Raw genomic sequence first — 26,360 nt, 5'->3', positions numbered from 1 at the left:
TTAAGTTAGTGTGCCATCGCTCAGGCCCCCGCTGACACACCAAGGACAGATGAGCATGCGTGCAGGGGTGTGCGTTCGTGTGCCACCGTGCGACTGTGTGACCTTCTGGGTCACTAGGGGTCGCGTGCACGTCTGTGCTCGTGCTAAGATGCAGTGGCAGAGGCCTGACCCGCGCTGGGGTGGGACAGGGCACCTGGCACTGGGGGCAATTCAAAGAGCCACTAACCGAACGGCAGGTGCTGGTTGGGACGCGGGAGGGCAAGTCCACATTCCCCACATCCCGCTGCTCACCTCCGACCCAAAAGCACGCCAGGAACTTGTAGCCAGAGAAACCGCTGGCTATTTACAGCCCCCCGGTGGGGGGGGGGACGGGGGTAAAAATAGGCCCATTTCCCACAGCTCTAATACCACCATAAAAAAAAAAAAAAACCTAAAAATGGTCACCCCCATTGATACACATGACTTTTCCGAAAGCTCCCTCACTAAAACCTTAAGGCCACAGCTATGTCACGCCCTCTGCTGGTTGTGTCCTGTGCACTGGCACTGGCACCCAGATGAGGCGCACGGTGTGCCCGTTAGAAGGAGCCATGATTAACGAACATGCTTCCATCCTGTTACTTGAAGAAAAAACTATGTCCAAAAAAACAGCAGTTTAAACGGCAGTTTAGCTCGGCAGAGATAAGCAGGCCGAAATTAGCCCCCACCCCTCATTAGACTGCTTCCCCTTAAAACCGGCACGCCATTAAACGCCCATTTAAACACAGGGCCTGTTTTGTCTAATCTGCTCATTCTCTACAGTTCTTGTAAGCCCCTCCCTAACCCCAGCGCACCCAGCCTACCCCCGCAGGTGCATGCTGGGACCCTAGATAAAATGGGCAACCGGTGAGGTCACTTCCTGTTTCCCTAACAGCAGCATGAAGGATGAGGGAGCAGAGAGCTATGAGAGCTCCCCCTGGGGGAGGGAGGCGTCCCGCTAAGCCGGCATACTCACCGCACAATTCTGTAGGTGTTAAAAACAAGAACAAACCCCAACTATAAATGGAAACCTCAATGCCTGCAGGGTGGTGGGCGGGGCTTACGAAACGGCTGGGTGAACACGGACGGAGGTGGGTGATTGTAAGAAAGAATGGAAACGCAGTAGGTTTCATTTCTCCACTTTTCATCCATCCGCCCTAAATGCCCTCCATACACACCACCAGACAGAGACCTCCACAGCCCAGACAACACTAACGTTACAGCACAACATTCTGAGTCTATTTTTGGCATTAAAAGTCGCCACAAACTCCTCCTACTATTCACCGTTTCGCTGTATTGTAGAGCTCGCACCACCAGCTCTACTCGCACCCTTGACTTTAACACGCTTTTGTGACATGCTTATGTAAGAGGGCGTTTGTTGTCCTTACCGGACACGTGCTGGTGTCCAAGCGGCGCAGCCAAGGGAGCTGGGGACCGGCAAGGACGAGGACGGTCACCCGCGGACGCACTGGCAGGCCACCCCGTCGTCCATGGCGGGCTTTGTTGGCTCAGGCCTCGACTCTCCCGACGCGCCCGTCCATGCACACGGTCGCCGGGTATCCTGCTGCCAACCAACAGAAACTTGGTGTTACTTGTGGGGTCAGGGAGTCACGTTCACCGGGAGCGAATCGCACAGCACACAAGGGCTCCGGCCTTTAAACAGACAATCAATCTGGTGAGGAAAGCCCTCCTCAGAGGCACACCAGCAGCTCCCTTCCCCAGATCCTAATCCTTATCTTCTTAACCACTGCACCACCTGCTGACATGACTTGCAATTACACAAAAAAAAAAAAAAAATCAGCAGAAGTCTGACATGGGCCAGAGGTCAATGAGGCATAACCATGTGACGAAATAAACTGATGTGTCAGCGCTGGGCGGGGGTACATTTCTACCAGGCAAGTCCTGCCCTTCCTCCCCCTCTTCTCTCTCTCTCTCTCTCTCTCTCACTTTGATTTCTGTCAAAGTACTGTACTTGAAAGGTGATGGTAGTAAACATTCTGAACAGCTGAATTAACAGAAACATTATCTGAAACATTAAATGACTAGCAGAAATATAACAGAACATTCCGGAAGGATGAGGTTGGTTCCCCCCCACCCTGCTGCCCTGCATCCCACTTTGAGGGGGGAGGGCAGGTAAAGTAACCAGGGCTGCACTGGGATTAAAAATCAGACCTGGACAGGCCGAGACACACGCATGCACACGTGCCTTCACACGCAGCTGCATGCAGAACCCGAGCTGTCGGCAGCCAACTGCGCAGCCAGCGAGAGCTTCCTGAATGCGAGAGGGGTTGCCCCAACAAGACAATCACTTTCACGTATGTCTGGCACGTACATGTCAACTCAACACGGTGGCCTGTCACCTCCCTGTGGCTCGAACCCGGAGCCAGACTCTGGGACACAGAAGGGTGGGTCATACCTGGAGAACACCTTCAGGGCCGGCATGAAAGCACCGGGCCAGACACACAGAAAAATACACACACTCCTCTCCAGGGTGGATTTGGTAAACGTCTAACAGCTGACAATCATTTCCCTGCCAAAGTAGTGTGACGCCATAAGGTCATCGAGTCGGACCATCTAGCGCCATCTGTCAGATGTTTGGGGGCCACCACAAAAACGGCACAGTATCCAGGTGTTAATCCCGACAACATGGTCCAGGGTGCCCAGAATGGGCAATCAGAGCAGGTTCCCACTGTTGCTTCTGCAGGAAACTGGGGAGAGGGAGAGATGAGCTGCCACCGCCGCCAAAGTACCCCACCGGAAGGTACCGGAAGCCCAACAGATTCCATTTTACTCAACCCACCCCCCCACGCCATTCCGTTTGTTTAAGCCCTACATCTGGAGTGTGCTTGTAACCAATAAACATCTGACCAACTTCACAGCTGCAACTTGAAAACAGAGTGATCCACCCAAGCGATAAGCCCCCGCAAGGCAAGGTTCAGCCACCCCCCCCCCGAGCCGACAGTTCAGCTAACGGAACAGCGGCTTTTGTCACAGGAGCCTGGCTGTGCATGGCGTACGAGTGAGGAAGCCTGGCTTAGACATGAGGGATTAAGTACAGTGGCAGATAACACCCTGGCGGCCGTGAGATTTGAACCCACAACAGGATATGGGCAGTTTCCTAAACCGCCGCACTACAAAGCAGGACATACAGAAGCAAATCCCAGGTGGAACTCGACCCCCAGGGCAGGGAACTTCACCTGGCAGCATGACAGATCCAATGAAAAGCCCTTTATCACTAATATTGGGTAAAAGAGCCTCTGTGAAGGACTTGGTCACATTGTACCTTTAAGGAAGCATAATGCATTCTGGGCACAAAACAGGGCTGAACAGATCAATATACCGTGAACCACTTTACAAACCAAGAGGTGCATACTTAAGCATACACTGGCAAAGAGAAAAATTATATATTACAACAAAATGTATTATGACAATGTGTTCACGTGTGTTTGCTATATGTACTTACTATGTATTTTTTTTTCTTGCATTGACTGAGATCCACACAAGAATTCCAAAGCCTTGTACATCTATCTGAGCAAATGGCAAGTAGAGTTTCTGTAATCCTTGACGAGCGACAATTTAACCACTTTTCTCCAGTATTTGCACCTCAATGTTTTTATTTTGCACTGTCTACCGCCATACTGTATGTACTGTTACACACCTACTGTTTACTTGTACTATTTGCACTGAGTCATTGCTGGTGTTGTATATTGATTTTATTTTATTATTTTTCTCCACAGTATCTATTGTTCAGTGTTTATTCAACCGTTCTTTGTTCTAGCTGTCCAACGCTCTGAAGAATCACAAATCCGTTTCATAAGTGTGAAATGACAATAAGGTGACGACGCGATTTGACAATATCAGACGCGACTAATTGCTAACCACACAACACCAATGTCACAAAACGAAAAGGCGACTTTCATCGCTTTTCGTTTACAGAATCCATTCCTGAGCAGCACAGGTTCAGTACCCTTTCATGGCTCGTTAAGCATTTTAATTGCCCCTGTACAGATTTGTGGGGGGCACCAATTCCCCTATCGTGAGAGTTTTAGACTGCAGGAAGGAACAGAACTTTGCCTGTATACTTTGATATTTTTCACCATGCACACACAAGCACGTTAGGTAACAGTGTTGTAACAGGTCTGTACGTAACGTTCTGTTCCCGTTCCACGTTACTCACTCGTGCCTTGCTTTCGTCACCTCAGGACTGGCGTTCATTTGAGTTGCCGATAAGTGGCGTGATTTGCATAAGCAAGCACCAAAATGACAAAACAGACACACACACACTGTAGTCATGCGGATTAATGGGTGCCGAATCACGCCGGCATTACAGTCGACCCCGAGCCGACGCCCTCACTCAGCTGTGCCGGCTGGGGCAGGGTGTAGGACAGCATGCAGGTAGGGTTGAATCACTGGGCACCCGGCCATAAAAGGTAACCCGAAGTTCACCGGCAAACAAAAAGCCCTGATCGAGCACGGCACTGACGGGTTACACGTGTGTTGAGTAATAAGGAGAACCTGCACACCGCTGCTCTTTGTCTTCCCAACAGGCTCCAGTAGGTGTCAAGTTCAGTCTTGCTCGCCTTCCCTCCCAGAATTTCGCTGCCAGCGCTGCCGATCTCTATCCTTCCGGGAAGGTGCTTCTCCCACTCCGTCCCCGGATTCCCTCCACCGCGTTCCACGGTGCCGCCTGACTCTCCCCTGCGTGAGAAACCATGACCTAGAGCACGCACACACACGAGGCCACGTGCAATAACTAACCCCCACCTGTGCAGGTGGGGGGGAAGATCGGCCGTGCCCAAACACAGCCCTCCCCCCTGTCAGCCTGCCACGGTGATAGTGTCTGTTGCTGCGGGGCAGAGGGGGGGCAGGGGTGGGGGGGGGCAGTTCCATGGCCCACACAACGGTATGCGCATGTGCGACGTCTTGCCCGGCTTGGGACCAGGCAGATGCGCGCCCACGCAGGACGCATGCCAAGCTCAGCAGTTCACCTCGGCCTCCAGAACCTTCCCACCTGCAGGTTCGATTCAGTCCCAACCGGCTTCAAAAGTCTAAGTCCCTCACCGACGGTCACCACGACCCCCTACCACGTGACGGACGGGATTAAAGTCAATTCCTCCCGACTCAAGCCATTGCATGTGTGCCTCACAAATAGCAAACCAGAAACGGAACCATATGGGGGAAAAAAACCACAGGCAGACAGATGTACTCTGCTACACACATAAACACAGCAATTAAAGGTGGGAATTAAGTGAATTTTTGCCTGCTGGCTGTTTTTCATACATCAATTTAAATTTTTACATTTACCAACAATGGGCCTTAGGAAAAAAAGCTTCTCAGTGTGGTTTTTAACTGAATTTTTTTACAAGAACATCACAGCACAGCACAAAGCGAACAATAAAGAAGAGAATGATAAATGGTGCAAGGAATCCTGATTCAGAGCATCCCCCCCCCTCAGATATGAGCTTATTTACTCAGGCACAATGTGCTGATAAACAAACAGAAAGTCACCAAGAAAAATGATAAGTAAAACATTCCTGAGATGAAGGGTGATATGCCAGGTAGCCGTCTATCTCTAGAAAACATATTGGTTTTGTTCGGCAATGTGAGCGACTTCTGAGAGATTTCCGAGACTTCGGGAGAGGTTTGGGGGTAAATACCAGATTCCAGGCTGCGGGTGAAAACTCCCTTGAAGACTCGAATCACACAAAGGCACGTTGCTGGTGAATTGTTGTTAATGTTGTCGTCTCCTTTAAAATTAGAACTGAGTACATAAGAAATGAAATGAAGTAGTAAGGGGAACACTGAAGGGTGGTTTTGTGCTTTAAATCAAGCATAAAAAAATCTGTGCATCCCCGGGGGGGGGGGGGGCGGTTTAGTCTGCCATGTCGTGTTTGTGGTCTGTTTCAAGCAGTCCCATACATGCTCTGCTGGTTGAAGCATCTAGTTTCCTCCCCCCTCAACAGTCCGCGTCGCTAATGCTAGCCGGGTGCGTGCAGAGCTGACGTAGGAAGCGCGCGCGCTGCAGCCTCGCGAGCCCGAAGGCAGGTCTTCTCCCTGCTAAGCCTGGGGTGAAGGTACCCCTTACTTACCCATAACGCTTTTTGAAAGCTGAACATGAGATTTTACTGTGGCGCAGCCGCGCAGCACATAAACACTGGGGCACGTGCCCCACTAAAATGGGTCTAGTGATGCCCATGTGTGAAACTCACAAGATAGTAGGTCATTAGTTAATCCGGACTGGGGAATTACCCATAAAGGGCACCCACTGCTCCCTGCTTTCAAATCATCTTAAACACCATCAAAGGAGTCTGCCTTTCCATTAAAAAAAGATAAACTGAGGAACTGGCGACCGCAGGCGAGTCGGTTCCCTGTGAGGGCAGGACAGCTGACATTAGGCTTAATACGGGCTATACTTTTATATGTTTACGGAGTGTGATTCCTTTGGAAATAGGACGCCGTACCCATAGCTCTCAGCTATTCTGCCAGCGCTTCCTATTTTGCCTGCGGACACCTCGAGCCCGGAGCAGCGGGTGCCACTCCCGACAGGGCAAAATAAAGTTCCTACCCAAAGGAACGTACGGCGAGGGAAGGATCCTAGTCCGATTCAAAACTGCAGTACTTTAAATCAATAGGCCTATAGCAGGTAATTTATTCAAAATGTGTAAACCATAATAGCGTCTATACGGATCACACTTTCATACTGTCACATCGATGAAAAAACAGGACAATCAGAGCCATGCTGTGCAGTGATCGATTACACTGTAACGTGGTCTGATTGCAAAGGGAAGGGCTAGGTTTCGTCCGGACGAAGGTGACATGAACATTTCATCATCCTGCCATCGGATGCAGAGATCTGATTACGAGATACAATTCCCCATTTCACATTGACTTTCGCACCAATGCGGTTTAACGGCAACACGCTGCACATTAATGCTTTGGAAGCTGACACCGTCCGGCCAGGCACCCAGTTTTGGTTCAGTAAGCCCCGACGATGGGGGTAGTGGGGCAGCGTGGACGGGAAACTGCATTGCGCAGGTCGACTGACAGGTGTGCAAATGAAAGTGCTGGAAATGCTCTGTAAAAGTCGTATTTAAAACGTGTTCCTCTGATCTTATCATATACAACGACTAGAAAACGGCATTATAATTCACACTGTCGAAACAACATGTACCTCATCGGACATCACTCAGGTCATTGCGACATTAACCTCATTCTTATCCAAAAATGTAGTGAAGGGAATAAAGTTTTAACCCATGTATATTTGAACTCAGCGTGCTTGACTCGAGCCGCGAAGGAGTGGGATTAGATGCCCATGTATATTGTGCGCCAGCAATTGCCCTAAAAATTGGGGACTGCAGTTCAGCGGTTAATTTACGGCCTCTGCCACGTTACTTCAAATCAAAATCCGTGCATGGGGCGCAGAGACCAGGCTAGCTGGCTAACAGCATGCGATCCTTTCTGTGACAGCGAGGATTGTGAAAGTACCTGTCAAAAGCTGCCCTTCCGATCCGCAGATGGACCAGCCTCGGGGGTCTTCGCTTTATTGCAAACCGCGTCTCCGTCTTTGCGCCTCTTCTTCTGGATACAGTCGTCAAGAAAAAGCTCTAAACTGTAGAGATAACACTGAACTAGGGCCGGTGGGGAAGCTTTGTCCGACACGGCTGCGTTTATCCCTCGCCTGCACGAGCTCTTCCCGTGTAGAGCATTACGTTACCAGCGTCACCTCTTCATTGCTCTCTCCCTTTGTACATACAGCAAGTCAACCCACTCTTAAAGGGATAGGCTATGCTTCCCGTGCAGCTCCGTGCACTAAGACAATGTCAAACTGAGTTTTGTTTTTCCTAAAAAGTGTTTTTTTTTTTACTTTCCCGCCGTTTAATTGAGGTTGAAAATAATTTATATTATATTCCAATGCTGTAAGAATACTCTATAATCGAAAGTGTCCAATTTTATATGTCCAATTTTAATTGCATGTTTTGTAATTGTGGCGTTTTCCTTTAATGTTTTCCACGCGTGGCACATGTATACATCAGTATCTTAAACACTGCTGCCGCAATGTGGCCACATCGCGAAACTACAACCAAGTATGTAGAAATGTAGTAGCGTTTAGATTTGGATGAGGTAACACTCATATTTCATTAGTCCAGACTAGTCTGCATGTAAAATGCGTAATTATTAATACTTGAAGTTGTATTTACAATTTATGTATTTATAATTTAGAATACCCGATGAGAGAATAATTACAACTACTGACAGCGGTGTAAATATTTATTGCCGAAAACAAATGCAATGGTACACTTTCACGCACACAAACATTCAGAAAGAATCACATGCACCCCTCCCCCATTCAAAATATCAGTACGGTCATATATGTATTTTTTTTACACTGATAAAACAAAAATTTATAACAATTCATCAGAAAAGAAAGAAAACCGTCGGGCATTTTAAATAAACATTCACCAGTTTGCTTAAAATGCGTGATGTATGCGCCAACTGATTAGACTATTAGAAATCAATCCGCATCGCATTCACTGGATTTTGGAAAATGAGGCCGCAAAACAAAAAATGGTATAAGAAGAGTTTAAGTTAACTACATTCAGATTAGCTAGCGTACTGCCTAACTCAATACATCTTCTTAGTATGTCATACCGCTCTTTTGGTTTGTCTTATAATGCAGCTGCTTCTGTTCTGCAAATCAAGCAGTGACTATGCGAAAGGGCTCGTGCCCGACAGTGAAATTCAGTCTCCCCCGAAAGGCACCAAGTGAAATGCGTATACGGAACGGGTTTAAATTTATGTTCGCTTTAAAATGTCCAACGTGAAAGGAAAAAAAAACACTTACAGAACGTCCCAGGTTTTAAAAGCTATTCATACAAGTAAATCTGAGAGATTTACTTTAGGATCAACTTCAAAATGAACCAGCCACGTAAGTTAAGGTCGCCCCCGCACAACTATATAGGCTACTACTGCCGCTTTCAACATCAACTTATCTTCCGGGGGGAGGAAAAAATAGAATTTTTATAACAATTAAATACAGACATTTAAAGTATGATCATTTCAGTAATGAGAGCAGCAACCCTAGAATTAACGCAAGAAAAATGCGATATGAAATAGAATGTGCGAGGATATAGAGAAGATTCCATGTAATTCAAGGATTTTCGAGGCTGTGTTCATTTCATATGTACAACTACTGTAATAGAGTCAACAATACACATGCATACATTTCAAACAAATTAAGCAATTGACATCTTTAGATTCTAAGTCCGGAAACATCCACAATTTATTAGTCATCGGCTCATTACGGACAGATGGCGTATTCCGCAAATGGTTCGGAAATGTATTCTCCATAAGTTCTCTAAAAATAAAATAAAAATGACGGCATTTTGTTTTTCTGTCACCGTCCTGCACCAGAGGCGAAGGTTCGCGCCACTGTAGCTCAAGCATATCTCAGTTATGGGAAACACTGTCCCCGATAATTATATACACCCTACAGTGAAATATGAGGGTCACTGCCCCCGATTTATACACGTTGGTAGGCAAAAACTACCTTCTTTGTCACATTATGGAAGACACTGCTTCCGATAATCGTTTATGGATAGAAATATTTTTTTTTACCAAAAAAGCCAATATCAGAGACAGCCGTTTTCGGCATGGAGACCTGTTACTTCATTGTTATTTTTTAAATGTCGTCCTAGATTGTAAAGACCAGTGTCCATCACCAGTACTGGTCGAAACCCATGCAAGCAAGCTTCAGCGCCTCCAGTCCGAAGCAAAGTGAAACTGGCAGACTAAGTCAGTGCCCCCTCCGAATATGGTGCCCTAGGTGGCCGCCTATGTTGCCTGAAGAGTTAACCGGCAAGGGGCTTTAGGGTTAATTTATAGTTTTGAAACCAAACCTAATACGAACCAAACATTATGCTCTTTTTCGGCCGTTTCTGTTAATGACCTTTGGCAAACAATTCATTTCGTAGCAGATGCTGCTGTGTGAAGTCGACAGTATAACTGTCAGTTATGGAAGGCACTGCTTCCGATAATTACACATTAAAAAGACGCCAAACAACATTTATAGTGAACCCTGATAAATAAATACCATCAAATATTAACTCGGTGCCAACTTCGGAGAGTAGAGACAGACATTCTCCGCTAAGACTGAGATCGCCGAGTTGTAACATGGTATAAAGGGCTTTCTTAAATGAAATTCCAGTCTGATGGCAACGTAGATTTCATCTGGTTTGTCTTTGCGAGGTACGTTTCGGGAACAGTAAAGATGTTTCACTCTCAATGTTTTCAGGATCATTTACTACTTCAGCACTTCTTTTGGGCTTCTTAACTCAAGAAATAAAAAAATACAACACAACCTAAAGAAACTAGTCTGTAAAATATACCTGAAAATAGAAAAAAACTCTTATCTGGGTAATGACGAAAAAGAAATCTTCCCAATTCCCCCTTAATAGAATATTTAATTTTACAAGAAAACTGTAACTGTCGTTTAGGGTATCTCAGGATAGAATTTGTTTGTCTCTCTATATTATATATTATGATTCAACACTGGTCAGTGTATTTTATTGCCCTGTTTCCTTTGAAATATTTAGACGATTTTACTATCTGAGCCTGGAATTTTAAAATACTGCGTGGAAATTATACTCAGAAGGTAGACAGATTGAGCAGGAAACTTCAAAGGTGTATCAGAGTCATGTGTTTAGCTCTGAGGTACTGGGCAGCCAAAGGTCTAGATCTGATTGTCTTTCTCCCACACCTCCCCTGACAGGGCGTTGGCACAGCCTTGAATGGTCCAGGTAGCCAGAGCGAACTGGTTACGGAACCAGTCCCCGTCAAAGTATTGCGGACCCTGGTTCAGCTTTTTCAGGTGGTCTACCAGGTCCGACAGCGTATGCGAGCCAGAGCCTAGGACGATGTGGCGGAACGGAGTGTCTTTTGGCGAAACGTATGGCGAGAGCAGGTTGTGCTCCACCTGGAGGATGAAAGAAAAATGACAGAAATTAAGACCTACGCTGAAGCATTAAACTATGTTCCACTGCATGATCGCTAGAGGTCGCCCTAATTATAAGCCTTAACATCTTTAAAAAATTAAAAGGGAGAAAATTATTTTAGGATAAGAATGATATGGCTCCATGAATCAGGAAGCAGCACAACTGAAACTTTTTACGTTGAAAGTTTGAAAGTTTTTCTTCATCCAGTCACTCCAACACACAGATTTGCTCACAAATCCCTGTTTTTTTTATACAAAATACAGAGCAACTTACTTGTTGTCAGGTGTGTTGGGATAGTATGTGAAATGCACCAGGTGTCTGAAGTTAGTGATACATTTCCTGCTTTTTTCCCTTTCCAGTTAGCCATTTAATTACAGAATTATCACTTGAGTATTACAGAATTACATGTGAAATCCATTTCGTTTCGCTTGAAAACCATACTTCCCAGTTAAACAGAAATTCCTAAGGGCGGCTTATTTCCAGTCTGGATTAAAGACCCAGTTGCAGCATCTCCACCTGCTCGCCATGCGTCAGCTGGGGTGGGATTCTGGTTTTGCTCTCCCCTTACCCTCATTATGCGGTCGTTGATGATCCGGCACATTTCCACATCTTCCAGGTCGCTGTTCTGGATGTCGCTGATGAGGTTGTGCGACGCGCGGCTGAAGGATCCAGCAGCGCTGATCAGCCACTGGGATGTAAGGGTCTTGGGTATGTTCCCACTCTGGGACATCAGACACAGGAAGGCCCAACTTGCATTACCTCACAGTGTGGCATACAGTGACTGAAGAATGCTACAGTGACTTTACGTATATTTGTTTGTTAGTTTTTTAAGTCTCCCTGCTCACCCCCACCCATCCCGGAGACGTGACGTACCTTCTGCTGCTGCCACAGGAGTCGGTTGATCTGAATCACAAAGGCACGGATCTGCGAGTTGTACTTGGATATGTCGAGACTGAGCAGGCGGTCGTGGACCAGCCGGAGGGCCATGTTTCCAGCTATCTGTGCCGCGATTTCGGCCATCTGTGATGTGCGAAAGGTGATGCTGTCCAGCTTCTCCCTGGTGTCCTCCACTGTGCCGAAATACTGGTAGTCGATATCCTGATGGCAGAAGTCAAAGGAGCTTCTTTTAAAAAGGTGCTTTTTCAAAAGTCGTCAAATGCATTCCTCCACAGATTGTCACAGTCGCTTTTAAATACATGCAAGAGGTTCAAAATACAAGAGTTTAAGGGTCATTTCATACAGTCTGCATTCATCCATCAGATTGAGAATTTGTTTTTATATTGTATTATAAAATATTAACCAATTTCGGTAATCAAAGAATGAACATTACTAAATATAAGCACTTGATACTTTATAAATATGAGGAATTTCAGTAGTAGCAGTAGAAGTAGTAAAAGTAACAATTAGAATTAAAATGAGCTTTATTGATCTCAGCAGGAAATTCTAAATGATATTGTGATTATTATTATTGATAACAATAATGATAATAATAATAATAACAACAATATTATTATTATTATTATTATTAATAATAATTTAAAAAAATATCCTGACCCAGAAACCCTGACCTATTACCGTTATTCATTTTTATTAGCTGTGCTTATAATTCAGCACCAGGCCAGAAAATACAATTTCATCTCAATGTAGAGTTGCATTGAGTTCTGGCCAACAGCGACGCAGCAACGGTGGGGCACTGCAGACTAACCCCGTTTCTGTCGTCTGTGAAAAACAAGGAGATGGACGGGATGCCAGAGAAGGCCACAAATGGGTAAGCGGCGTCGTCCACCTTCATGGGTTTCAGGCTGGAATAACAGAAACGGCATCACTGTACCACATGAGCCAAAGCCAGACATTATATCAGCAGAATCCCTTATAGTGCAATTTTACTGAAGCCATTTATACTGCCAAGTATTTATCTCTGTACAAGAGAAAGACATAAAACCAGAGTCAATCTCATATTATATGTGCTACCTGTGTAAAACAACAGCTTATTCTTTACCAGCTAGTCTATGTAAGTTTTGATTATTATGGTCTCAGATCTGTGTTACTAGGGTGACAAGATAATCCATGTCAGGATAGGATTTGTAAACCATTTCAATTAAAAGGACCTGGATTTCACTTAAGCTATGAGTTTTTGTTGTGTGCTGATTGGTCAATATCCAGCAATCATGCACGTGTCACTAATGTTAATGTGAAACAGTTGGATGAGTCTTTTTAACGTGGAAACAAACGATTGAACTCACAAGAACAACTATTTAGCCTTTCAGTTTGTAAGTGGTTTGTAAAACCTGAAGTAGCTCACAGTGTCCTCCCTGACATGCACTATCAGGTCATCCTAACTGTTCAACCCGATCTCACGAATTTTCGTGCAGCCATCACGACATAAAATCTATTTAAACGTGCTGTGATCACGTTTTCGGCTTTTTTTACGTGCTGGGGTAACGTTTCCCCTCCCTATGTGTTTTAATGGGCAGTGCCTAACACCGCCACTATGAGCGCTAACTGGTGACTAAGGGACGGGAAAGTCATGCATGGCCAGAATCATATTTTGTTTTTTGTGATCTGATAACGCTTTCCATAACGTGTGACGCGACCTTGCAAAACAGCGCTTGGATTTTACTTCTGTTAATAATTCCTTTTGAATAATGTCCGGGATTTCCCTCCATACAGTCACTCATTCATGCAACAGAAGTAAAATCCAAGCGCTGTTTTGCAAGGTCGCGTCACACGTTATGGAAAGCGTTATCAGATCACAAAAAACAAAATATGATTCTGTCGTGCAAGCTTAACTGAATGCATCTTCTGAGTAAAAAGGGACAGAACCATCACAGTCTACATTATTGTAACGTTCAGTATTCAGGTCTGAACAAATCTCTCTTTTCTCGGCTACAGTTAATACAAAACGCGGCTGCTAGGCTTTTAACCCAGACTGACCAGAGAGCACATATTACTCCAGTTTTGTATTCTCTGCATTGGCTGCCAGTTCTTTTTAGAGTTCATTTTAAAATCCTGGTTCTCACTTATAAAGCGCTGCATGGTCGAGCTCTACCCTAAGTATATTGGGAGTCTACTCCAATGCCACACAGCCAGCCGGGCTCTTAGGTCAACAAGACCTTCGAGTCGTCCCCCGTACACTACTTAAGACATGTGGGAATCCTGCTTTTCAGTCAGCTGCACCTAGACTCTGGAACGCTCTTCCTTTAGCTTTGTCCTTTAAAATACATCTTAAGACTTTCTTTTTTAAGAAGGCCTTTGAAGAGCTGAGTTAACGCTGCTTGGGCTTTGTTCTGTAATATATTTTTTCAGGTGTCTTTAGTACTCATGTTTCTTTTTTATATTCCTCTTGGTATTCAAATTTTTAATGGCATATATTTGTACAGCACTTTGTGACTCTGTGTCTGTGAAAAGTGCTTTATAAATAAATTTTACCTATTTACTTATACATTTGGAGGTGAGAGGGGGCCAGTTACTTACTTTTCTGTTTGAAAGTCAACATTGGACAAATCCGAAGACTGAATCAAACTCTTCATCTAAACAAACAGGAGGTATAGAGGGGAAAATTACAACACGCGTGGGAGAGAGTGGAAGTTAAACCCTGATGAAATGTCATGTTTTACCTCTTTCAAAGTGTTCGCCAACAAGCTCTGCAGTAGTGGGCTCCCAGATGCTTGGAATGTTTTTTTTCCTGGGGAGGGAATAGTGGTAAAATTAAACAGGGCATTTATTTTTATTTTCTTATCTATTTGCACAATTATCTCACGCCTCATCTTAAGTCGCACGCTTCGCGTTTGCATCTGTGCACTTAATGTCCCTCTGCTGCTGTATGCAAATAAATTTCCCCTAAGGTTTGGAAAAAATAAAACACCTTTCTGAGTACCTCAAAAATGCCATAACTCACCTCTAATTATCCCATCAAGGTTTATGTAAGAAACAGCTTTCAGATTCAGTGTGGTCAAGTACCCCTAGCAGAAAGAGAAACAAGCACTCTCATGTCTCACTCTCCACCCAGGGCAACACTGAAATATTTGCATTAATATAACAGATATTTACCTCCAGCCACTCGGTGGCGCCAACGTTCCCATATTCTCCAGCAGTCCAACTTGCAAAAATAATACTTCTCCTAGGCTTGAATCCATCTGCACCATTGACAATAAGAAATAAGCTTAAGTACCTTGCTCAAAGGTGTCCACCTGCAAGCATCAAGCCACAAGTTCCTGTCCATTATTTAAAACTTGCTACCGGATATTTGCAGTGAGTTGGAAAAGCACGGGATTCTGGGTGAGGTGTATTGATCCACTGGACGGAAGGGTTATTATAGGTTTTTATTTAGTTTTCATATGTTCATTTGAAATTCATTTCAATTTCATTTGAAATCCAGTTTAGTTAGTTAATTATTTAGTTTGACATGTTTTATTAATTTTTATTTGAAAGCTACATTTGATTCTATTTCACTTTCAGTTTTAGTAATTTTGTTTCTGGGGATTGAAAGTTGTAGAGCTGTTCTATGCGTCTACTCTTCAGAGAATCCTCCATGATTGCACAGTGCATATTATGCACTAATGTCCACAAGATGGGTGAAACGACCGTTAATACCTGGAGCACATCTAAAGGCAATGATAAAGTTTCCTCAAACAATTTTCATCAAGGCGTAAAGATAAACAAATCATTACTTTAGCTAAATACAGTAAAAACTACAACAAAGTATTCAACATTTGTTGTTATTTCACTTAGTTTTGGAAGCAATACTTATCATTTCAATTAGTTTTATTTTAGTCTTATTTTATTTTAGTTTACGAAAATGTTTCCTTATAAATTTTAGTTTTAGGTAACGAAAATGGTTTGGAGGCCCGTGACTAAATTAAATAAATAAGCAAATTATCAAATTTTCAGATCTGTTATTATTATTATTATTTATGTAGATGCAATTTCCCCAATAATGTGCAGCTACGTTGTTAACCAACAATCAAGGTTACTTACGGCTAGCCAGCTTTGAAAAAGGAAAAGGCTGGTGCTCAGCCCCCCCTGTGCACTGTGACCCTCGTCTAAGACTCAGTGAAGTCTCACAGGGTGCCGTCCTCCCTCCCCCCACTTACTGTTCGCCACCATCTCTGAGATGGCACGAGCCAGTTCCATCATTATGCTGGTTCCCACTGTGGCCTTGGTAAAGCCAGGTCCCCATGAGTCTCTCTGGGCTCCAATCACAACATACCGATCTTATGAGGAAAAAAAAAGTGGGGAAAGAGAAAACAGTTAAATTGGAGGTGGGGGGGGGGGGGGGGAGACATACAAGACAGTATGACATTGGTATCTATGCTGAATACATCCATCATGTATATAGGTAATGGTCTGACCTACGGCTCCTTGCCACGTACCTGGATCCACAAACCCCTTTATTATTCCAAACACGTTGTGAATCATCTTCTCCACAAGGCTGTTATTCACCTCCACAGTGACGGTGTCATTATCGCCGCCCAGGTTATAGGTGACGCCCATAAGCCTGCCTTCATCCCAGTTGGGCGGACTATTCTTTCCATTCATATTCCTGCATCAGGGGTTGAAAACAATTCGGAAATGAGCACCACCAATGGATGTGGAAATTTCCATTGGCTTTTGACCCCAGGAGGCTGACAGCTGGTCCACAGAGCAAAGATTCCCCTTCTTCCTCATTTATAATCACTCCAATTCTGCAATCAAAGGTCAGTTACGCAGCTACATCAGGACTGGCATGTGTCTGAACATGGAAACTTGCAAAATATTGTATCCAGATTTATTCCTATATTGCATTTCCCCCTTAACAAGAATTTCATTACCATGATTTTTCTCTTGGTTACTTGCCACCTGCTACCCACAAACTACCTCTATCCTTTAAGTTATTCAGTCTCAAAACTACCTTAACCCACAATATATCAGCCCTAACAACATGCTACTTTGCAGTTAACTTTCCAGACCTATTTCCAAAACTAACAGCGACACAGAAAGACAGTCATTTGCCTTTTTATAACTTTCCCCTTTTAATTATTCCCTTAAAAAAACGTAACCTATGTAATATCCATTATCCTCCTGCTCAGTAATATTCACACACTCAACACCTCAGCTGGTGGTTGTGTGTGGCTCACTGGTTTTGGACGCTGTGTCCATTGAACATTCCCAGTACAAATCTTAGGGTCTGCAGAGTGATATCACCATTGGATCCTGGAGCAAGGGCCTTAGCCCACAACTGCTCCAGGGACTGACTGACCTTGCATTCTCAAATATACATCACTTTGGATACAACAGTCTACAAAATAAATACAACACAAACTTATTTGAGCTAACCTGAATGCCTATAATTATAATTAAGAGAAAAGATGTCTCTGAGGAGACTGGCGACCTGTTGTAATACAGTATTACACCCTCTGAACAAATTAAAAATATTATCATTTACTAAGTAGGAAGCTGGAAGTTCGTTGATGGGGGGGAGGGCAATCGCATCTACCAAGGCACAAAAGCGTGTGAATCGTGTGATGAATAATCAGCCTGGACCTTTTCACTGGAAGCTGCGGGAGAATGACGGCACGTGGCCGCATCAGCAGCCTCTCTCTGCTGCGTCAGCTTACCGATCAGCCAGTCAAAACTCGGCCTCCACTGATATATGGCCAGTACAGTTACACAAACTCGCGGGCATCAGCAGGAACCCGATAATATCTCGTTAAACATTTATGATGAGAAAAGGAGCTTTCTCACCGGAGAAGAGGCTGCGAGGCTGTACTTCCTGCATTAATGTACTACTGCAATGTACTACTTTTAGCCTGACATTAATAGAATGTTTGGTTAAAAGGCGTTACGGTGTTTTCTTTTATATTTATTCAATTTTATGTTTTACAATTTTTCGAGAAATTTTTGTTTTGTTTGTTTTGTTGTTGACCGTATAAAATGATGGACAAACATTATATGTTATATGAATTTTAAAGTTAAAACTGATGATTTTCTTCACAACTAATTCATTTAGAATAATGGAAGCTGTAAAGGGCAGACAGCAATCTGAGCAGTCTGAACGCACCGGAACAGCTGGGCAGCTGCGTTTGCAGAGATTGTCTGAGCCAGGATGCTGGGGAGGCCCGAGGACTGAACCGGGGGGAACTGTGTATGGTTAAAAGAGGGAAACCCCGGAGTGTAGGGATCACCAGAGCCCAGGTGGACCTGAAAAAGGGGGAAAACATAGAATTTTTCAAAACATAGAGTAACACACCAGAAATAGAGGAGATGGAAACGACACATGAAAAAATTAGGCAGTACAAAATTTGTTCCATTTACCAGTAAATTTACCCAAAGCTAACACATGTGCTACAGTCTGGCTCTGGTGGACACACAAAGGAAAGGGGGGGGGGTCGACAGGCACGAGCCACTGCCTGGTGGCCACTCACATGACCGTAAAGCTCCGTGTTGGGCTGCAAACTGTATTCAGCGGGATCCGGGTAGATGAGAATAGCAACCACTTGGTGTTTTGCAGCATTAGCCACCTGAAAGAAAATATATAATAAATAAAACAAGCACAGCCTCAGATTCTCCCACGTATACAGAACCAGAGCTTTCATATAAATACAATTTTTATTCCCAATGATTTTATTTAGGTCAATTTATTCAGTTGGTAATTGCATAAACACCATGACCCCCTTACGCAGAAGCCATAGCAATGATTTTCCTTCATTTAACAGTGAGCCAGCCCCAGCTTCACTCACCTTTTCTGCAAAACTCAGCTTTCCTGCTCGGACCAGAGCCACACTTCCTGTCAGGTTTACTCCCATCTGTTTCAGAAGTATGAAGTCGTTCTCCTTTCCAAAGTGGGCGTAGACCAGCCTGCCCTGGGACGTGGGTCGAAGGTGATCAGGGGCGAGTTTTCAGAGGAGGATGGGAGGGGCTGTGTGGTTCTGGCTCCGCACCACATCAGTACTCACCTGTCTCACGCCGTTGGCGCTGTAGGCGGCGTAACCGCGAGGCTCCAGCTTCTTTTCCCCTATGGTGATTTTGTTGGTACCCGATGCCGGCAGGTTCTGGAGCTTGACGAAATGGTCGTCGGTCCAGGGCTTCATGCGGTACTGCTGGAACCGGGCCTTGATTTGCAAGGCCAGGGCCCTGTCGTTATCCGAGCCTGCCTCATGACTCTCCTTGGAGAACTCTCTGCATGGGGAGAGGGCACAACACAACGCAATGAGCGCAAAGGGAGTGACTGAATAAATCACTGCCTTCATGTCACCTTAATGTCCAGTAAGGTTAAGCCCGATACCAGGGTTCCCTGATTTAGTCCTGCAACACAGTTTGCAGATTTCCCCTCTCAAACATCTACTAAACCTGCGAATTAGCTGGTGAGCTGAATAATGTGTGTTTGGGCAGGGAAATCTGCAAGTTCCAGGACCGGAATTGGGGAACCCGGCCCTACACTAATCCTGTCAGTGGCAAAACTGACCACGACTTTGGAAAATGTAATGTTTTAATCTGAATAATCTGAAAATCAGAAAGCGTAGGTTAAAAGTACACTGACTTGAAGACACTGTCGAATCGGTTGGGGCTGAGCTTCTGTTTCAGCAACTCTTTGATGCCGTCCCAGTCCAGTTCGGGCTCACTGTAGACCCTCGTCTCCTCGTCTTGCTTGTCACTGACAATATGCTCAGGACAATTCGGGGCCTGCTTATCCTGCTTATTGTGAGCTAGGTAGCCAATGAGATATCCTGAAAGACAGCAGACGTGGCAAAGGTCACTATGCCACAGATGAAGCGCAGATTCTGGGTGTTTCTCAATATGCGTACTTGACCGTACTTATGTTGTCATGTACCCGTTTTACATCATCTTCCATTGACGAAGACCAGGTCCAATACTCAAGAACAGAAGTACAGAGGACAGTAAAAACCCCCGGATGTCGTTCTTGCCCCGCCCCAAATATCGAGGATACATTAGTTGCATCCTCACCAAACGAGAGCAATCCCATGATTCATTGCGCCCCGAGTTCGTTCTTGGAAGGTAAGTCAGCAAGACTGGTCTTGCCAAGAACACAAGTATGATCTTCACTTTCTTGGTATTGAGAAACACTCTCTGATTGGTGTTTTGGACTCATTCCCACAAAGCCCTGACTCGACTGCATTGCCTCATTCCCCAACCAAGGAGAAGAAACTACAACAGTAACGGGCAGTTTCCACAGGTAGACAGTCTCTTACCGATGATGAAGATGAGCAAGGTAGTGGTGACCATGAAGCAGAGGTTCCGGGGGGTTCGCCGGGCATTGCACAGGTACATCTCCTGAATGTGCTTCTGACTCCAAGTGCCGTTCTGGTTCTGGTTGTGGTTCTGGCTGAAGTGATCCCCCACGGAGTTCCCAGTCTCTTCATCGATGTCGGAGGACAGCTTCATCTCCACCTGACTGTTCTCACCCTCCATGTTCTGGGTCAGGTTGAAGCGCGTGTAGGACCGCGGCTCCCCATTGAACTGCAGGGGCGAGACGCAGCAGCTGCATTAGCCAACAACAGCGGACGTAGCAGTTATAAAATTTACCACTGATTTGGAGGGTTCATGTTACCTCTGAACCATGCATTTTACCCTTCCTCTAATGTCTAAAGTATTTTAAAAATCAGCTTAAATATATCTAGTAATAAGCAACTTCAGAATATATAACTTAATATGAGCTTAATATCTAAAAAATCATTTTAACAGTTCTAACGTCCTTAAGCCACTGCTGGCATTCTACTTATAATACAATGTCTATATTGACAGTAATATTCAGAAGAGATGCACACATGCACTGTATTAAACACATTAAAAATACAAAATGCCATCAATTCTCCAGGAAAACATTACTAAAAATGTAATGGGTCTAAGCATGGCTTCCATTACATTAATATCAATAATCTCATTAATACTGAGTAAAAAATCAGAATCAGCGATGTTGATTAACTGCTGATAATCACAGTTTTTAACATGCTTACTATTTTAGATATTGTTGACCTTGCTTGGTCCATGTCTTTTACTCAAATCTGAAAGGAAAAACACGAAAGGGGTAAAACAGAATGTTAACAATAATAATATTTCACAACGCTACGTAGTGAGCTCACCGACACAACAGGTAACTGAACTATTAATTCTTTAATAACCACAGAAAAACATTTTCTTTTAAAAGAAAAAAGCAATTCAGATCAATCAGTCCATTCCAATTTACAATTTAGATTTCCCTTTTTGAAGTTTTCAGACAGATGATGCACTATCATGCTTAATGTATATATTTCAATACTAAATTTAGATCCATGTCTGAACATAAACGCTGATGATTTTACCGTGATCATTCATGGGGTGTTCCTGCATGAGGAACATCACCGTGATCATTCATGGGGTGTTCCTGCATAAGGAACATCACCGTGATCATTCATGGGGTGTTCCTGCATGAGGAACATCACAAATCTCTGACTCTCTGCCCTGTGTGTCCTGAGAAGAACACAAATAATATGGCAGAACCTACCAGCATAATGACAATCTCATACAAGCTCATTTTCCCTTCCCAAACTCACTTTTTCCTGCCATTCCATAAAGTATGGTAACATTGCACAGGAAATGCTGGCACGCAATAATTAATTAATCTTGACAGCAAAGTGAGTATTGTTCTACTGATTGATACCTTGAGTAACGACTGCTTCACAGGAGAAGAAACTAGCATGCATTTCTACCAGAGACGCGCCTTCTACACCGTACCTGCCAATGAACCATTATCCTTTGACCCCTGAGCAATCTTTGTTTCTCAGTGTTGAAATAAGTACTACAGCAGAACTACCAGTTTGAAATGCCCTCCTAAACTTAATGTATAATAAACATGTTTTAAATGCTTTTTTTTTTTAGATATTGTCATTTTGAAATCTGTATAAATACAAATGGGATTAAAGAAGAATAGCAACAGGATAAAATTACATTTTAGACGCTGCTCACTGGTGAGTTGTGCTATCTTTAGAACAGGTCCGTGGGTGACTCATGTGGTCCTTGGGGATAACGCGGGCACTATGTTGGTGACCCCTGTACTACAGATTACTACCAGATAGCGTAGTGGGCGATGGGTGGCTCAGCAGGCTAGGATAATGTGCCCGTTATTGGAAAGTCATTGGTTCAATTGTCAGTTAGGGTTGGCAGAGTACTTTCACTGTTGGGCCCTTGAGCAAGGGCTTAACCCCCGAATGTTTGAGAAACTGTGTGACCCTTAAAGAATGTATATCACCTTGGATAAAAATGCCTGCTAAATAAATAATAAGAAACTGTATCAAAGAGGAGACAAGGCCCACAAACACCACTTCAAAGCTACTACTGGCTGGTGTAACCAAATGGGAACCTAGAAAGTAACCGGCGACGCCAATGAAAGTAGATGGCGACTGATAAGGTATGATAACATCACCCACTTGTGGGTGCAAATGTCAAATTCTAGATGTTGCAAATTGTTTTGATTATGTCCACTAGACTATTGAAAAGGTCATGTGAGTGTAGATCCCACAGATAGATTTCACAGAATAGTCATCTATCCATCACATTATTATTGAAATATCAAATATCACACGGCCTAAGCAACTTCCAAGCCCATTTTGTAAGCCTGAAGTCATTTTACTAGGTCAAGGAAAAAACATTAACGAAATCTCTAATCATACGGCAGTTTGCTGACAAATCTGTCCTCAAGGACAGAACCAGGGTCCTGCTTCCTCTGCCATCTGACTTTAGAGGAACTTCTCCTTATTTTGTCTACTTTTATTGTGTCTAAGCTCCCCCCCAGTCTGGCCAGTCATAGTCAATAGCATGTGACCTGGTAAAGGAGAACCACCTCTGACTCAGAACCACCAGAGATGTCCCAACGAAAAACCAACAACATGGTTGAAGCTGGTCGACCCTATGTGCAAAGACCCGATTTCTGTGTGGCTGACACCAGGCATGGAGAGTGTGCACCTCCAACTTAGAAAAAGGGAACGGCCCTACTCTTACCTCCCAGCTCCACCGAAAAGTCTGGTGATTTTACACCATTCACTCCCACAACTTAGACAGCATCAAGGGCATCGTTAGGTCCGATCACTCTGTATTTCAAGCCTAGCCCCAACAATTTTAGCCCCAATGCCAATCTTCCTTCAAAGATGAAAAAAGTCCAGGTAAACTCAATTTAGCCCTTGATCTCTTCAATAGCAACAGCATTCAACATCCCCATCCCCTTATCAGTCCTAAAGGCTTTCTATAAGACATGTGCAGAAGAGATAGCAAAACGTACAGTGTTACACCCAGCTTGGAAACACATACTAACTGCCACACCACACCCTGCCAGAGAATGATGAAATCTTCATTCACTTAAAAAGTCACCCCTCAAAAAAAAAGACCATTAACAGTTCTAAATTAAATGCCAATAAACTCCTTTCCAAGGGCTGGCCACCATATTAAATGTGCTCTGCATTCCTTCTCACTGTAGGGGCACATTAACCTTCATGTACTGTACAGTGGCTAACAGCCAATAATGTTCCTAGCCTCCACATGTAGCAAATGCTGGTAAGAGTGACCTATACAAAAACAGCACCAGGATTTATAGTGTTGCTCGTATCTGTCACAAAAAAATACGACCCACTACTGGATATGGGAGAGGGGGGGCGCCTGGACAACACAACGTACAGAAGAGAAAATCATGGTATTTCAGCTCCATCGGAAAGATGAAGGGGACACTCGCTATGGAGTGTCCTGGTGGTCACAGGGACCACATGCTCCAGGAAGAAGGGAATCGAATTCCAAACCAGAATAACATCAGCAGATGAAATTAAGGCCAGGGCATCCAAGCATAAACCTGGTGTCCAAGTATGGAGTGCGAGAAAAAAAAATCTCCCAGAGTCTGGGCATTACAACTTCACGATATCACAGACATTTCTTAGGATGCAAAATAAACACTAAAGATGCAAGAAAACTAGCTAACAATAAGACTGGAATGTTCAATTTTAAGTACCAGAAATGATCAAAGCAGGAACGCAGTGTTTCTAATATGTGAACATTAATGTATTAAGCCCCTTAAGAAAAGGGGGCTGGCGAGGACACATCTTCATCCGCACTGTGGCAGATCATATGAGCGTCACACGGAAGCCGTGCTGAGCGGACTCAGCCTTCCCGAGCTACTCCAGAGAAGAGTCGGGGTCAATGCGGTTATTAGGAGCGGTTCTTATTAACCAAGCTCTGTGGTTCCCTAGTGGATGCGCACTTTAATTAATGAATTAATCTGCAAGCCTATAGATGTACAACGCAAAGCGGTGAAGTACTGAATAGCTGGCAGAAAGGACGCAGTACCTGTGTCATGTTACATAAAGTTTATGCTACGAGCGGTTTTAGAAGCGGGTTGAGGGGACGGGTCGGGTCGTTCTCCACAAAGGTATCGTAAAACAGTCCACAATAATGCTGTCACCTTCATCTGTTAATTTACGATCTCAGTGACATTTCAGTACAATTTAAACCTTTAACCATGCAACGCTAACGTGGTATATGCACACCGTATTATATCCTCCTGAGACCCAAGGAAAAAAGTGTCCTTCAATTGTAGGTTATTTGTCTTTGGAGGAAATAAGATATCTTGAAATTAAATTTTTTCAAATTTATTTTTATTTTTAATTTCGCAGCATGTCCTCTTTAGTGCACAACAGGAATAAATATGCTTCCTAACATCAGTGAAAAACTAAATGCAAAAATACAATGTCCACTACAATGGACATAAATGAATAAGTCGGGTCTCAGGAGGATACAGTTGAACTTTATAACAAGAGACAAGTGACAGAAATAATCGCATAAACTACCACGTCTGGTACCAAGGTGAAACTAACTCGACAACATAAGTAAAAAGTTTCTGCTAATTCTAGCTACAATATACCTACCTCACTCTCAATAACGGCGAGGAGTTAAAACACAACGTCCTAAAGCGGTAACTGCGGTATAACTGCTGATTAAAAATGAACACGACGCCCAGACTCTCCGCGGCGCGACCCCTCGCCGCCCAGGCAGCCGTCTGAAGGTCAGCGCACTACAACCACACCGGCCCCGCCTCCCGGCGGCCCCGTGCTGACCGCTTCGCGCCGTGTGCTCCTGAGCGTCGACGTGCGATTTTGCCCGATTTCTCCTTCACTTACAGAATGCGTCAAAAGTGCCTTTTCTAACGCATGCTGGCTGTTCGCTTAAATGCATGCTTTTAACTTACTAAAAGAATATGTCATAGTCAGATATCCTGCGGCAAGGTCCCAAAACTCAGGTTATCTCCAGCAGCAATATGAAAATAAGAAAGCAACTTAAATTAAAAACATATAAACCCTATAATGTAGTCTGACATTAAATCCAGTTCTTGCATATATTTATGTTTAAAAAATGTTTTACCGTAACAACTAAAACAATCAACTAATTCGACTAAATTAGAAAATACCTCTCACCTAGTCTACAGGCAACTTGCAATCCACTTTGCAGACGCGACGCCGTTCTCACTGTCTCCGTTTTCAGACTCCTGGTTTTATTGGAAGTCAGCAGTAATGACGTATGCGACCCTTTCTCCGCTTGGGGGTCTCAGCCTAAGTGCTGTGTTCGGTTCAGTTTTTTTCTGTTTACATAATAGGCCTATTAATAGTAGATTATGAACCCCGATGTTCACAGAAGCCCTACTGTATCTACCTGCGAAGACATTTACGCAAAGTTGAAATGTGGTTACCCAACTGATTACATAAAATGCACAACGGCTGCAGTCTTAAGTTTTCTACAAAGACATGTAACAACGTTTATAATCATTCTTACACGTGTAGTTATACCGGTATAACCACAGACGGGCTAGTAAAAAATAAATGCTGCGTTCGTATTAGAACAAAAATTTATTATACAAAGCAAACTACAGTTTGATATTCTGTAATATTGAATCATAGATTAGCATTAAGTCGGATCCTTGAAACACCTTTAATAGCAGATCTCGCGAAAGGAGTAGTTGACTAAGGTTTCTGTGCTTCCAAACCGCTAACTGAATTACATTCCAAAAACTTCCAAATTATGTCTAAAATAAATTCTAGGTCCAGTCATGCAAATTTCAGGATAAACCATGGTGGAAAATCAGATGGAATAAAACCTATGTTTCATTTCAGGGCTCTGCAGCTGTGAAAACAAGGGCAATTTTTTAAAACAGGAGGAGGATGTGGATTTAGTCTCGGCGATCGTTGTTCCATGCACCGCAGGCGGACATGGTTTAGGGAAGGGAAACAAAGCGGACCTGCTGCGTTTAGGGGAGCGTTATCCCGTGCATAGTCAGCCCTGCATGATTTCAAATGAAATCTCAGGCGCGGGGTGTTGCGGGAAACCAGCCAGATGTGCGTCGTTTAA

General features: G+C 44.0%; 2 protein-coding genes across 6 annotated transcripts in view; both read right to left on the bottom strand.

The window, feature by feature from the left end:
* The window catches only part of tnk2a (tyrosine kinase, non-receptor, 2a), a 30,184-nt gene extending 22,411 nt beyond the window's left edge, over positions 1–7,773 (bottom strand). The window contains exons 1-2 of one of the 2 annotated variants that reach the window (XM_072704209.1): positions 7,501–7,773; positions 1,404–1,579 (exon numbers count right to left, since the gene is read on the bottom strand). The gene's annotated coding sequence lies outside the window, so the exon portion shown is untranslated. The remainder of the gene's footprint in view (positions 1–1,403; positions 1,580–7,500) is intronic. The other variant, XM_023818540.2, reaches the window with a different exon arrangement.
* A 492-nt stretch (positions 7,774–8,265) lies between these two features.
* tfr1b (transferrin receptor 1b) lies at positions 8,266–25,567 on the bottom strand. 4 transcript variants are annotated; one of them, XM_023818543.2, is made up of 18 exons: positions 25,433–25,567; positions 20,960–21,007; positions 20,195–20,462; positions 19,525–19,711; positions 18,941–19,163; positions 18,725–18,847; positions 18,410–18,505; positions 18,046–18,185; positions 16,379–16,548; positions 16,100–16,219; positions 15,057–15,142; positions 14,905–14,968; positions 14,624–14,691; positions 14,481–14,536; positions 12,712–12,808; positions 11,880–12,104; positions 11,575–11,727; positions 8,266–10,987 (listed from the first exon to the last, which is right to left on the bottom strand). In XM_023818543.2, exons 2-18 carry the CDS (start codon positions 20,990–20,992, stop codon positions 10,745–10,747), a joined length of 2,352 nt encoding a protein of 783 aa, XP_023674311.1. In that variant the 5' UTR covers positions 20,993–21,007; positions 25,433–25,567; the 3' UTR covers positions 8,266–10,744. The 4 variants fall into 4 exon arrangements, with proteins under 4 accessions (XP_023674311.1, XP_023674313.1, XP_023674312.1 ...); XM_023818545.2 differs by lacking the exon at positions 25,433–25,567 and adding an exon at positions 25,207–25,251; XM_023818544.2 differs by lacking the exon at positions 25,433–25,567 and adding an exon at positions 24,887–25,051.
* Between the last annotated feature and the right edge of the window lie 793 nt (positions 25,568–26,360).

The sequence above is a fragment of the Paramormyrops kingsleyae genome, chromosome 21 (genome assembly GCF_048594095.1).
Source record: "Paramormyrops kingsleyae isolate MSU_618 chromosome 21, PKINGS_0.4, whole genome shotgun sequence".
Taxonomy (NCBI): Eukaryota; Metazoa; Chordata; class Actinopteri; order Osteoglossiformes; family Mormyridae; genus Paramormyrops; species Paramormyrops kingsleyae.
This window is presented reverse-complemented; position numbering and strand designations above follow the sequence as displayed.